Here is a 13,866-nt window from a genome sequence, read left to right on the forward strand (position 1 = left end):
TTAATGAGTCTTAATAGGTTGAAGGAATCCATACTACACTGTCCCCTGAATAAACTGTTTTCTCCCAACCATATATCTTTTAATCCTTTTAGTGGCCAGCAGCCAAAGATTCAGTGGACACTGCTGAATAATTTATGTTGTCCCCACAAAGATGAAGTGGAGCCTGAGTCTTGCAGTGCACAAAATAAAGGTGAGACTTCAATTGACAGGGTACATATATTAAGTAAACGACCAAAGAGGCTACGCTTTATGGGCTGCTACTCTCGGCACTACTCTTACTCATGTCACCATCTCTATTGGAAGATTTATTGATATGCAGAGGCTTCACTCTCCCTTCATTCAATGCTGTGACGAGAACATATTATTCCGATTGGTATATCTTATTGGCTATTCTTATTGGCTATCAGTTACAGTGTATGTTCTTATATGGAGTGTCACAACAGCAATAGCAAAGACTCATATTAAATGGTGGTGGAGAATCAGACAATAACTCGGTTTTACATTTTGTTAACAATCTTCAAACGTTTCAAATTAAGCAGTGCATCTCTGATATTGTTCCCATATTTCCATTTTCCTCTATGTTTGCCAGAGACAATTTTCTCATGTCACTTGTCATTTCATAGTGAAAGGTGAGGCATCTCTCTGCATCATCAGCCGCTACAGTACATTTGCTCATGCTCCTGACACCAGTGAGTGTGAAAATTTGAAATGATATGCCAGAGAAAAACAACTATCAAATGGCAAGGCGGCTACATCGCAGATTTGAGACTTTCTAGAAATACGGTTTAACTGAGGGAGAAGGCTGCTCACTTTACTGCTGTACTAACAGACACAAACACTATCCTCTGAGGGAACAGTCCATTATCGCCGGTGACAAACATGAAAAGCAAACGGTGAGGAGCTAGTCGGGGAAAATGCCACTCTGCAGGAAAACATTTAAGATTCTCGCTGCCAGCCTGAATTTCTTTAGCTGCCCAAACATCTCCCCATATAGTCTCTCTTTTCATTAGTGCGACTCAGAGAAATGTCAAGTAAGATAACCCATTATCTTCCCTGTTGACAATAACACAACCACACACACACACGCACACACAAAGAGAAACACCATGTACCAGGCTCCCTGGCTATGGATGCCTGTATATTACTTTTCACGTGAGATCCTATTGCGTCATTTGCGTCTACTGCTGTTGCTGTGCATCAGCTCAGGGTTGCTACTGAGGAGTGACTTCCTTTTTTTTCCACCACTGCTTCAATTTCAAACCACATGACAACCTATTTACATATTTCTTATAATTTTCTTCTTGTAAAACAGAAAAAAAGGTGGTTGATAGTGTCTATAATGAAATCCAGTATGTTTGTGTCTCCTTTTTTTTCAGAGAGTCTGTCCTCTAGTTTCATCCTTTTCTTACTTTCAGACTTTTTGACATTATAAGCATACTGTTTTCTGAGTTAAGCTGAGCTTGCATTGAATAAGAGGACATCAGCATTAAAGGGGCATTGTGTAATGTGACTTTTATCAGCCTCTATTGGTGACACATTAACTGTAGCATCATCAGGTCTCTGGAAGAGCTTGCGACAGCTATACAGAACTATAACCCCCTTTAATAATTTGAAAGTGGGTAATATTAATTTTTACATGCTAAACAAGTGCCAAATTCTATGTATAGTAAAAACAAAATTGGGCTCAGACCCCAGAAGGGTGTTACCATGTATACAGTCACTGTAAATGGCACCATCTGGCTTGTGATTCTGTGTCAGCCATTAAAGTTCTCCTCTTTGAATGTGATTACAGTGCACACTTCAAACAAACAGGTTGAGATCATGATATTGGGAGTAAATACTGGGGGAAACAGTAAATGAAGGGATAGAAATAATGTGGATGGCTGGTGGTGGTGGAGAGCTACTGAGCTGTGAGAACCAGATTCTGCTGGCTTTAGATAATGGGGAGGGAGAGAGGAACAGCTGGGCTGTAAGCATTCATGTCATGTTGGAGGCTGAACATCTGATCCTATAGAGAAGCAGTGCATGACTCACACTGCTGAATGCTCAGTGGGAAGTGCGGAGCTGACACAATTAGAACACAGAACACACATGCGTGCACACACATACACATAGGCGCACAGGGCTTCTTGGCTCTCCTTCAGGAGTTGAGGTGCCAACACAACAGACCTGACCAAACCACCTGTGGCCCTCAGCCAAATCATGGTTGATAGGAGTTTGGTCCTGTCAGGCCACAGGTTGTGCATCTTCAACCCCTCAAATCCACCAAGTCGAAAAGAAAACAAGGACTTAGTCAATAGATTAAAGTCTGGCATTATTCATCATAAAACCTCTAGTGGCTATGTTAGCACAAAACCTACAGATTCATATCCCACTGGTTGTAAATGGCTGCTCTGCACTTAGGCGAATATTCATGTGAAGCTGTTGGAGATGTGTGTTGTGTGGGAATGTCGACATCTGGCCGTGTGCGTAGGAGGTTTGGATCAGTCACCTTTACACTGAGGTAATGCTGCTGCACCTTTGCTTGACACTTTTGTTTTGTGAAATTTCTAAATCACCTTTGACAGTTGGAAAAGAATATTATGAAAACTTTCTCAAAAAACCCTTACTACAGAGTTGAGGCAGTTTGGGCAGTAACCACTGGCAAACAGGCTAAGCCTCCTCTAAATTTACTGCTGGCTATTGTGCACCCTACACTGCATACTGGTAAAGTTAAAATAATGAAAACGCCTGTGTGAGAAATCCACGAGCCTTTGTCTCAATCGATTTCCTATTCTGAAACAAAAAAAAAATCGGAAAATGAAGAATGTGGCTTTTTTTTTTAAATTATCAATGTTTGTAACAATGTTTTAAAAACGGAAAAAAGCCATTTTCCATTTAAATTTGTCCTCATAATAGAATTTTATTTGTTTCCTTATTACAGATTTTCATATAGTGAGTCAAACACAAAAAAATCCAGTTTCCAATACTAAAAAATGCAAAACTGGGGGATTTTAGCCTATTGCTGATATCCCTGGAATATCAATGGAATTTGCCCTTTAATGCTTTCATTGCTATGTATGAGCACTTATTTCCCACTGTCAAGATGACTAAAGGCGACTGCAGACTGCAATAGAAACACCAGCAACTGACAGCGCTCAGTGGCTTTGGTGTTTCATTGCGCACACTTGAAGCGTCTGACAGGTGAGATCCAAGCATTCTTCTCTGCTCCATTTGCTTGTAAACTAGCTATTGTATTGTCAACATGGCTGTAATTGCTTAGCCTATTTATAATTTTGTCCAATAGTTGTCAGGGATTGATATTTTTAATGGTTGGACCTTTCCATTTTGGCAGATATGTATGTCTGATGATATATAATTAACTATGATCATAGTGCGGATAGGCTATTGTAGGCAACTACTGGCTGACGATAGAGTCTGTTAATATGTAGGCTAGCCTACAAGGTCTTCACTTTTTGCAACTGGGAAATTTTTCCACCTGAGAGGATAATTAATTTTAGCAGCTTTTATCAGTAGCCATATTTTCAACCAAATAATCAATAACAGACAGTGCATTGCCAGACCTATTCCACACTTCTATTAGTATAACAGTGAAAGAAAACTCTCATATGGAATTTGAAGCCAATAACACGCCACCATCAACTTTTATTATAGGCAGGTAGAGTCCTCGGTATGTGCTGTTGTAGGCCTAAGTGCCGAAAAACTTTTTATTATTCATATAGCCACAGAATTAGGCTTGACAGATTAGTGGATGTGATATATTAACAGAGGATGTCTGATCATTTTTCAGCCAATTCATCTTGAAGTTGGAAAAATTTTGAGTTTGAGAAATTACATGGGCGTGGATAGGCTATTAAAGTCTGTGTAAAGGAAAATCAAAGATTTCTTTTTAAACACATTATACTTGTTAGAAAATAATTGCTGAAAACACAGGAAAAGACTGTGATCTATGTTGTACTGAATTGTGGAGTTAGAACATTAAACTATTTTTCACCAATTCTGTGTTCAGGATTTTGTGCAAAGGCCTGAAATTGTGGCTCTATGATGTAGAGGTGTTACCAGCATGACCCCTCCCCCACTATATAAACACTAGAGTACACGTACTCGTAGTTTCCATTTCTAAACCAAGTAGTTCTACAAACTTTCATCAGAGATAACTGGGATTCACTTCAGATAATCTGCTGTTACTGGTGCATGGGTCCATTTTCAGTCAACATAAGTGCTCAAAGAGTTAATTTAAACCCAGCTGAAGTGTCTGTTGATGGTGGAGACGCCAGCGGCTTCAGCTTCAGCACTGGCTGTGCGGTTGAGAGGTCCCTGGCCAGAGGGAGAGTATTTACCAGGCAGCACCTCACCAAAAAGCACGGTGTGAGAGGCAAGTTGCTCCAAGGGTGACGGTCACAATGAATCCGCCAAGGACTTTTCAGCAGAGAAGTGAGTAATGTTAAGTGCACCGAATTCCATTAAAAAAAGATGACTGATGATAGATCGCTCGTTAACTAGTCATTTAACCCTCTAATTTTAAAATCATTCCCAGTGTATCAAAAATGGAAAATAAAGTCATGAGCTTGGGTTTCCAGCGTGTCCCCGTCTTTATAAAGTTATAGATGTAAGATTGTGTTGTGAAAGTGATCATGGAAAGCGACAAAGACATTGCGAGTTCAAGTTTTTTGCTCAAAATCACATAATCATGGTCAGTAAGCAGCGGGACCTACCTGGCTGTCACTGCCGGAGACAGATGCTGTTTTCCGGTGGGAAGTGCACCACAGAGTCAGTAGGGAGGACTAACTGGGTTGCAGTGACTTTTCCCCGTATATATATCTGCTGATTTTTTTTTCTCATATAAGTTGCCAAAGACGCTACCTACTACCACGTTACTGTTGTCTGTTCTTATAACGGTGCTGTGTGGGTTGAAGTGTGGGACATTTTTTTCTTGTATTTTGAAAGCCAGTGAAGGATCTGTTCTGTTGTCATACTCTGAATGTTGACTCAGACAGAGAGAAATGTCGTGGATTACATATTCATCATAAAATTGAAGTTACTTTCTCTTCTTTTAGGTAGACTGAGATGCATTTTTCATTGAATATTTTGATTGTTGCACATAATTACATATAGATTTCATGTACACCTAAGTAAAAATAGGGTGTGATTATAAGCTATGATTTGTTTACACTAGGAAGCAGATGGAGAAAAATACTGTGGATCACATTCTTGTAAAATTGATTTAGAGTTACTTTATCTTCTTTTAGAATCCAATGCATGTCTCACTGAGCATTTTGATTGTTTGGCATCATCACAGTTATTCATTTCATATTATGTACACCTAGGTAAAAATAAATAAGATGTTATTATAAGGCTATTCTTGGCTCAACGAGATTTTACTCTTCGTAAATGCATGTAGAGTTTGTTGTGAATTTTGCAGTTTTGATAATTAAGTTTCTTCCAAAGGAAAAAAAGCATTTTATGTGTGTGAGGAAGGGGAGTGGGGTTAGGTTTATAATGATAATTACTTAATTTTCCTGCTACATCTGCCACATATTGGTACCAAATTAAAGAGGAAGCTATGATTTTTAAAATGAAAACAACTTTTGATAGCCAATTTCTTTCTGTTTTTCAGATAGAGCTGTTTGTTTGGATTGAGCAGGAAAATGCTAATTTAAGTGAGTGCTGCAGCAACATTCTAGAATTCTACTGAGGTCTAGACTCTAGAGGGTTAAGTTACATTTTTACTGAAACAAGTCCACATTTACCTTTCAATCTAAAAAGCCCCATTTGGAAATACTTCAGATTTTGGTAACCAGTATGAATATTACCTTTACCTGTATAAAAATGAGGCTATTGAATAACATAGCAATTATGAATCATTCATTGGATCTTGCTCTAAAAGACATGTTTACGTTGAAATAATCATAACTATACAAGTAGTTATGTCTCTCATAGTATTGGACATATGGACATAATTTGCAAAAAGAGATATTTGAATGGTTTGAATCCATGTGTTGTTTTTTAGAAAGAATAATCAAATGTCTTTTTTGGCCAATGTTGACAGCACTACCCCATTCTAGGATTTTTACACACAAGTCAGCTTTATGAGAAAAACAAAACCTTGTGGCTTACCTCTTGGCGAATGATGCTTCCATATGATGTTAGCCTCAGGTCGACCAACTGCCAGACACATAAGATTGACGTTGCTGCCCTCGTTCACTGTGATGTCCTTCGATATGTTAGTGATCCTAGCGGGTACTGAGGGGAAAAAAAGAAAATCATGATTGATGATTTTTGCTTAATTAATGACACGTGAGCAAAGGGCTCACTATTCCACGTGATCGGACCAGTAATGAGGTTAAAAATAACCCAGGGTTGGGGACTCAATTAGCATGAAATTAGCTGACAAATCTGACAATTCTCTGGCTCGCTGTGGTGTTATACATGATTGATTTTCTTCATCATGTATCGTTGCCACACTGCTCATTAGACAAGCATCAGACTGATTTGGAGTAAGACATGATTTCATCTCTCTGACCGGACCAGCTTGATCTATCTATGTGTGTGTGTGTGTGTGTGTCTGGGTTCTTGATTAAGTGTACCCTGTGAGATTTGTAGCTTCAAACCAAGGGTCAGAAGTTACCTACCTTCACTGTGGTTTAACTCACTGATGGCGACTTAAACTTTAAGATCATTAGTGAAAAGGACAAGAAGAGAAAAGTCACATATTATTTTTCAAAATATAATTTAATGTCATATTTTACTGTATATTTACTATTATGTAACAGTTACAGTAAAGTAAGGGACAGTTTCACTTTTTTTTGCAGTAAAAACAATTTTATTTTGACACTGAGGAATGGTAGGCGTGTTACAACCAACCACTGATAAGCATATTAGTTGAATTTACATGTATAAGAAATTTAGGCAACTAGACTACAACACTGGCCACATTATTTTATTTTCTACCACATGCTGTTCTATAAGATACTGCTCTCCATTGTTTTAATCAGAAAAAATAAACCGAAAAAAAACCCCCAAAAACAAAACACTATATTTTTGGTTAGTCATTTCCATATTTAAAAAAATCATAAATATATTACTGGACCTAATTTGTGTCATAATTAGGACTTGATTTCTCTCTGTAAAATTTCGAGCAGTTGTCATGGTGCCCCAACAGGCCTAATACACTAGCGTTAACTTGCCCTCTATTGGTCAAACAATCTGCTTTTAAATATTTTAAAGCATACTAATACATAGTAATATATTCAAATTAATACAACCAATACAATTAAACAATGATAGAAAATGGTACCATGGAAAATTATGTTTTTCACATTTTCCACACAAATAAAAAGTAATGAATAATGTGGCTATAATGTGCGGTGTTTGCCAGGGGATCAGAGCTGTAGTGATATGCTACTCTGCATCCCATTGACCTTTGAATTTACTGATTCAATTAGCATGCATTGCTAAACCCAGCTCAATTGGTTCATTTCGGACACTGTCTGCAGCCCGGTTCTCTAAATGCCACCCGAAATCTTTCAGTAGATGTTGACATGGAACCCTCTCAAAACTCATGATTCAGGTAAACAAATCAAACCCAAATCAAACTTCCAAAATGACATGAAATATGTAGCCTGCCTTAAGGTAATTACTTGTAACTACCGCTCCATTTCTCTTCAGATATATAAACATTATGGATGCACCTATTCACAAAACAGGATTATACAAGCAGAACTGATGACAAAATGAATTGTATTATGAGAAGGACAATTACACGCAACATTCATTCCATAAAATTACCAAGATCAGTGATGAGTTCAGCCATATAATATTAACCCCTTAATGTTGGCTGGCTGTTTTATTACAATTGCCCTTATCCCAATGGAATGCTAAGCTAGGTGAGACTACCTTATTTTTTTAATACAACTTCAGAACCTAGTTAGATATTAGTGATTAATATAGTTTTAGGGATACAGTTAATATCCCTATTAACTTTCATATTCGATTTTACGGAGGCAAGATTTTGAATTACTATTGGCTGTGAACTGATGCTGAGTTTAAGAGGGGAAAAATATATTTTATGAACTAAAAATACATTCTTAACTTAACCCCAGGCTGAAAAGCAGAGTTTCACTGATTTCTCTCTCAATTCTGACCACACCCAGCATTGTGGACCTGATGCACCTGTAACCACACCCACCAATGATGTCATGGTGTACTGACACGTCCTGGAGTACCCTTCTACATCACTGCTGCGAGGTGAGAGGAAAAAGCAGTGGAGGTCAGCGAAAACAATATTTTCAGGTGGTGTTAAGTTACTCTTGAGGGATTTGCTTCCCCTGCCTTCCTCCTTCTATTTAGTTGTTACATTTTATTACCTGGAGACTCCTTGGCTATGTTTAGTTTACCAAAGTATCTGCAAGAAACAGGCAAGTCATCACAAAGCAAACTGAGGAAGTGGGTACAAAATGTTAACTTTGGAAAAGAGATGTGCAGTGCTTTTTTTGAAGAAGTGTGGTGAAAGTTGACAAAAGTTCAATAATTTAGCAAACTGCCCCACAAAGTGAGACAGATGCTACACAGCCATCTGACGCTTTCTTTTGCATCCATCATTTTCTCATTGCTGCATGGAAATGCAAGCTGGTGGAACATTGGTCGATTTACCAAGCATACAATTTCTGTATTTATTTGTGTACAGTATGTAAGATAGAAGTGTGTCTTGTGTTGCAAGTGATCTGAACTGCATTTTTAATATCATCAAATACGGCTGGAACAGTACAAGAGCTGATATGATACAACATTATGCTTAAGAGAGTTGACAAATGAGATCTTTCAATACAAAAATACCATGCTGACAGACACATCCAAAAAAGAAATATGGTTCTTGTTCAAGTCTCTTTTATATTGATAATTGTCTTTCTTTTTCTCTTCTATGATCAACAAAGCCAAGTCAGTATGTGTTGAAAATGGCTTTTCAACTTGATCCTGTATTGTATCACCCAGACCAAAGAGATATTTCTTAATTTGTAATCAGTAGTCATTATATGATAATACTGTATATCTTAATGTGGTTCTTTGAACAATTGATAGTCTGGTCCACAACAAGAAAAGATGCTTCTAAAGCTCCTACAACTGATCTAATGCCACCACCCAAAACAGGAGAGCAGTTAATGCTGTGGATGCTTGTGGTTACATGGTTAATGAAAGTAGCTAGTGTAAAGTTAGGTACTAACAGTTGTTGTGTATGCCTGAGTGTTGGATTCCAACAGTGACAATATATCACATAGAGCATTTCCGGCGATATCCTGTGGTATATCTGCCATCGTCTTCCAGCTATACACAGCTTACACCGCTAGCAAGCTACATGGATAGCAGAATAACTTTGGATATTGGAAGCGCCTGGCCCCTCACTTGGATGTAAGCCTGTAAAAGATGAGGAAATGTAGAGTGTAGTGTTTTGTGTTTCTCAAAACGAGGACCGCATTTAACACATTTGTTGCACAAAAGCAAACAACAGTCCCTTAACAGCCAAAATGTCACCGTATGTGAATTTAAAACTACACTGAATTCTGTAACCGGAGTAATGTAGTGTATTGTGCGCAAAGCAGAACCAGATTCTAATGTGTCCCAAGCCCCTTAGGATTGCTGTAAAGTGATCCAATAGATTTCCTGCCAAACCTGCATAGTGGCAAAATGCAGTGAAGAGGCTATCCCGCAATCGTCTTCTGTTTACAGCAATTAGACTAACGCCACTGAACTAATGTGGTAATGATTCGTTGAGGGTAAAATGCAACATCTGTCGCCTTTAAGAGGCTCTAAATAGAGGAGGGGTGAAGAGCGGTGGAGTGAGGACGCAGCAGGCACCACTTTCTCAGCCACACTGACCTCCGGCAGAGATGAATGAACAAGCATCTGTGTGCAGAGCAGGTGACAGGTCCTCCAGCTTGATAATGCCAGTGGCCAGGTGATTAAAAACACAGCTCCCCTGCCACCAGGGCTGCTGGTGGATGTGACTGGGGGCCCGGGGACACGTCACTCTTCATGTTGGCACAGCCAAGGTGCTGCAGCCAGTAATTAATTAGAAAATGGAATCAAGAAGCTGCCCAAAGAGGAAAAGGATGCTTTCTCTGGGTGTTTATTTAACATTGGAGCTTGACTGATGTGATTGTATTTAATTGTAATTTTTTTTCTAATGGCAACTGTCGATCTGCTGGTAAATGTGCTTCATTCACAGAGAATGGAGCCGATACAAGGCAGAAATGCAACAATGTGTCGTTATCTGCAGAGCGCAAGAACACGATGGTATAGTCAGCACTGTTACCATACTGTACATTGTTGTCTGTCAGAATATGAATTATACATTTATGGCCATTCTGCAGTCAGACAATGCAATAGTGAAATGTCTGGGGGATCTTTTAACTCCAACTTTTCTGCATGACAATGAGAAACTGCATTTGAAGGGTCAGGACAATTCAAAACAAGAAATTCTCAAAGTAGGCTGAACAACAGCATCGAGCTTTTCTCCTGGGAGCCCCCCACCCACAGCCTCTGGTAAAACAGGTACTCAGATCCTAACTTAAGCAAAGATATGGTGGTAATACAGTTTTAAAAAAAATCTGCATTACAAGTCCTGCTGTCAAAAGTCAAAGTAGTAGATAGTAGTGTATATATATATATACACACACACACACACACACACACACACATATATATATATATATATATATATATATATATATATATATATATATATATATATATATATATATATATATATATATATATATATATATATATATATATATAATATTGTGTGTGTGTGTGTGAATTCTTTTTTCAGCAAATTTTTGGCATTGACCAACTTAACTCCTTTGTACAATAGGTCAGATTTCCTTGAGTTGTATCTCTTCTACTGAAACATTCAGATGACACTGATTTGATATAGTCAGCAGAGGCTCGCTCAGGTAACTCAACTTGAAGCCAGTTATAAATATGGCTGTGCCTAAATTGAAAGTGTTAGAAGTCAAATTGTTCTTCTAAGCAAAGAGGGGCTTTTTTCAGCATCAAATCATGGCTAGACAAAAGGTTTCTACAGGGGCAGAGCATGGAGCTCTAAAACGCTTTGCAGAAACTGGATCAGTTGTATCCAAAGCACGATCTGGCAGACCAAAAGTGACCACACCATCAGAAGATCAATACATCAAGTTAAGCTCCCTGAGAGATAGAAAAGCAACTTCAGCACAAATACAGAATTTTCTAAATAAAGAATGCAAGACTCCAATCAGCAAAAGTACTGTCAAAAGAGGGCTGTGTTGTAGTGGTCTCAGAGGACAAGCAGCAGTTTCTAAACCACCTCTCAGGAGGGGAGACAAGGCCAAACGCTTGTGGTGGGCTAAGAAATACCAGCATTTCACAGTGGATAACTGGAAAAAAGTCCTATTTACTGATGAATCCAAGGATGTATGTAAGGACACGCAGTGTATCAAACCCACAGTGAAACATGGTGGTGGGAATATTCAAGTCTGTGGGTGACTGCCATGGACTTTCCTCCACAGTCACCTGACCTCAACCCCATTGAATATTTATGGGGGCACTTGAAGACTGAGAAAGCCAATCATTCTGTGACATTACAAGAAGCTCTTTTGAACATTGTCAAGTCATGCTGGGATAACATGGCTTCATTGTTAAGCTGATATCATAATTTGTAATGAAAAAAAATAGTATTACATTCAAAACAAATGCAAAATAGAAGTATCTTGACTAGTGGTCTAAGACTTTTGGACCCCACTGTATATAGAGACGGGTGACAAATTAAAGGAAAAACTGGTACAGGTCTGAATGTTTGACCCCTACAGTGAGGGGAACTGGTGGCTCTGTTATGCTGTGGGGGGCCTTTTGCTGGCATGGTTTGGGTCCACTTGTTCCTTTAAAGGGAAGGGTCACTACAAATCAATACAAAGTTGTTGTGAGTGATCAGCTTTATCCTATGATGAAACATTTCTATCCTGATGGGAGTGGTCTCTTCCAGGATGACAATGCCCCAATTCATAGGGCATGAGTGGTCACTGAATGGATTGATGAATATGAAAATGATGTGAATCATAAGCTATGATCTTCACAGTCACCAGATCTCATCACAATTGAACATCTATGGGAGATTTTGGATTGATGTGTTAGACAGCGCTCAACACCACCATCATCAAAACACTAGATGAGGGAATATCTTTTTGGAGAATGGTGTTCCTCAGCTGTGACACTGATTCTACAAGTCTCTGGAACTCCTCTGGAGGGATGAACAGCATTCTGTGGGTGTATGTGCAGGTGAGACAGAAGGGTACCAGAGGGAAACAGCAGCCAAAATCTGGAATGAGACCATTATATGTAAAAAAACAAAATAAAAATAACTGGGGGAACCATGACAGATAAAAACAGTTTGGAAAGGGCATATTGCAAAAAGAGCCATGAAATATGCTGTCAAAATTTCAGTGGGTAGAAAAAATGCGTTTTACATGTAACCTGCACAGGCTATGTACATTATTTTAGGTACATGTTAAATTGTATAAATGGACAGATGGGTGTTACTTTGTATCAAGTGATCTACTAATTATAGGTGGAGTAATTTATTGTATATGTTGCTTTTTGTTCGTGTGTTGAAGACCTTGAACGTTGCATTGTTACATTTTTGGGAGCTTGAAATACTCAGTATGCAAGCTTCTGTTCCCTCAGATTGGGGATTTGCAAGGTAACAAATTCCCATACTCAGCCATTTTCCTACTTATTCTACATGCATCTAAACAGATAGACTCTAGGCTGATTTTGTAACAACTTTAACAGTATTCGGCAGAGCAGTGTTCACTCTGAAGCACAGTATCATTGTGGCTTTTGCTTTTATGAAATATTGAAAATGCCACAAAAAAAACAAAACAAAAACTGTTCAATTAAACCAAAAACGCTCATTAGATATGAATGAAAAGAATGTGAAGAAAAGAAAAGAAGCTTCGTTTTTGGGGAGAGCCTGAACCTTTGACATCATCAACATCAAAGCTTCTGCTCCTGTGCCAACATTCACCAAATCTATAATAGATGCTAACTCTTCTTTCATAACAAATTACTATGCAACTGAAACATCAAAGGAATCACTGTCAGCGAGGTTTCCAATCTGCCATCTCATCTCAGAACAATAGACATCCATGACAGATATCTTGGTTACATTCAGTGTTCTTGTCAGTGGTTATTGTTAATTCAGAGGCACACCCAACTCCAAGAGCAGGAACAAGAAAGAGATTCAAACATTCCAGCCTGGGAAGTGTGATAAAACACTTCGGGGTGGCTGCTCATGCTTTAGTGAGGTGGAAATAAACTAGGTTAGTTTTCCCACTGGCTGGTAGAAGGCACAAGCGGTGACACCTGCCTTCAAACTGCCAAGCTTTCTCAGTTCAAAGGCAGCTCTTCATATGGGACCCATTGCATCTTATGTTCCAGGATCCAGTTCAAAGTAATGACAGCAGCACTGAAGTGAAACCAAATGGCAGAGTACAATGTGCTGCGTAAATATATTACCTTGTGATCAGCATGAGAAAAGCTCCACACATGTTAGCTGAGATAGTTGGGTCTTTAATTCTTTGTATTCACAAGTCCAGACTTTGAGCCGTGTGTTCATAGCATTGATGAGCTGACCTCTTGTACCTTTTTCATTATTTTCTGGCTTTTGCATGTGCAACCTGCAAGTATATATGTGTAAATCTATCTTTCTTTTCTCCTACACAACCCTTAGCTGATATTTAATTGAGCATAAAAAAGGCTATACATTTTATTTCAAGAAACAACATGCATCCATTCAGACGCAGAGTTTGAGAGCTGACAACATCATGGTAGGAA

At 38.6% G+C, this 13,866-nt stretch overlaps 1 protein-coding gene and 1 long non-coding RNA gene across 9 annotated transcripts in view; one reads left to right on the top strand and one right to left on the bottom strand.

Annotated features, from left to right (window-relative positions):
- LOC122995062 overlaps positions 1–13,866 on the top strand; it is a 109,169-nt gene that overhangs the window by 74,653 nt on the left and 20,650 nt on the right. For all 7 annotated transcript variants that reach the window (XR_006406713.1, XR_006406712.1, XR_006406711.1 and 4 more), the window contains one exon: positions 8,154–8,247. This is a non-coding gene — a long non-coding RNA (uncharacterized LOC122995062). The remainder of the gene's footprint in view (positions 1–8,153; positions 8,248–13,866) is intronic.
- Positions 1–13,866, bottom strand: part of opcml (opioid binding protein/cell adhesion molecule-like) — a 351,351-nt gene that overhangs the window by 59,092 nt on the left and 278,393 nt on the right. For both annotated transcript variants that reach the window (XM_044370030.1, XM_044370029.1), the window contains one exon: positions 6,118–6,243. In XM_044370030.1, coding sequence (XP_044225965.1) covers positions 6,118–6,243 — 126 coding nt within the window. The remainder of the gene's footprint in view (positions 1–6,117; positions 6,244–13,866) is intronic.

Source organism: Thunnus albacares, chromosome 13 (assembly GCF_914725855.1).
Source record: "Thunnus albacares chromosome 13, fThuAlb1.1, whole genome shotgun sequence".
Taxonomy (NCBI): Eukaryota; Metazoa; Chordata; class Actinopteri; order Scombriformes; family Scombridae; genus Thunnus; species Thunnus albacares.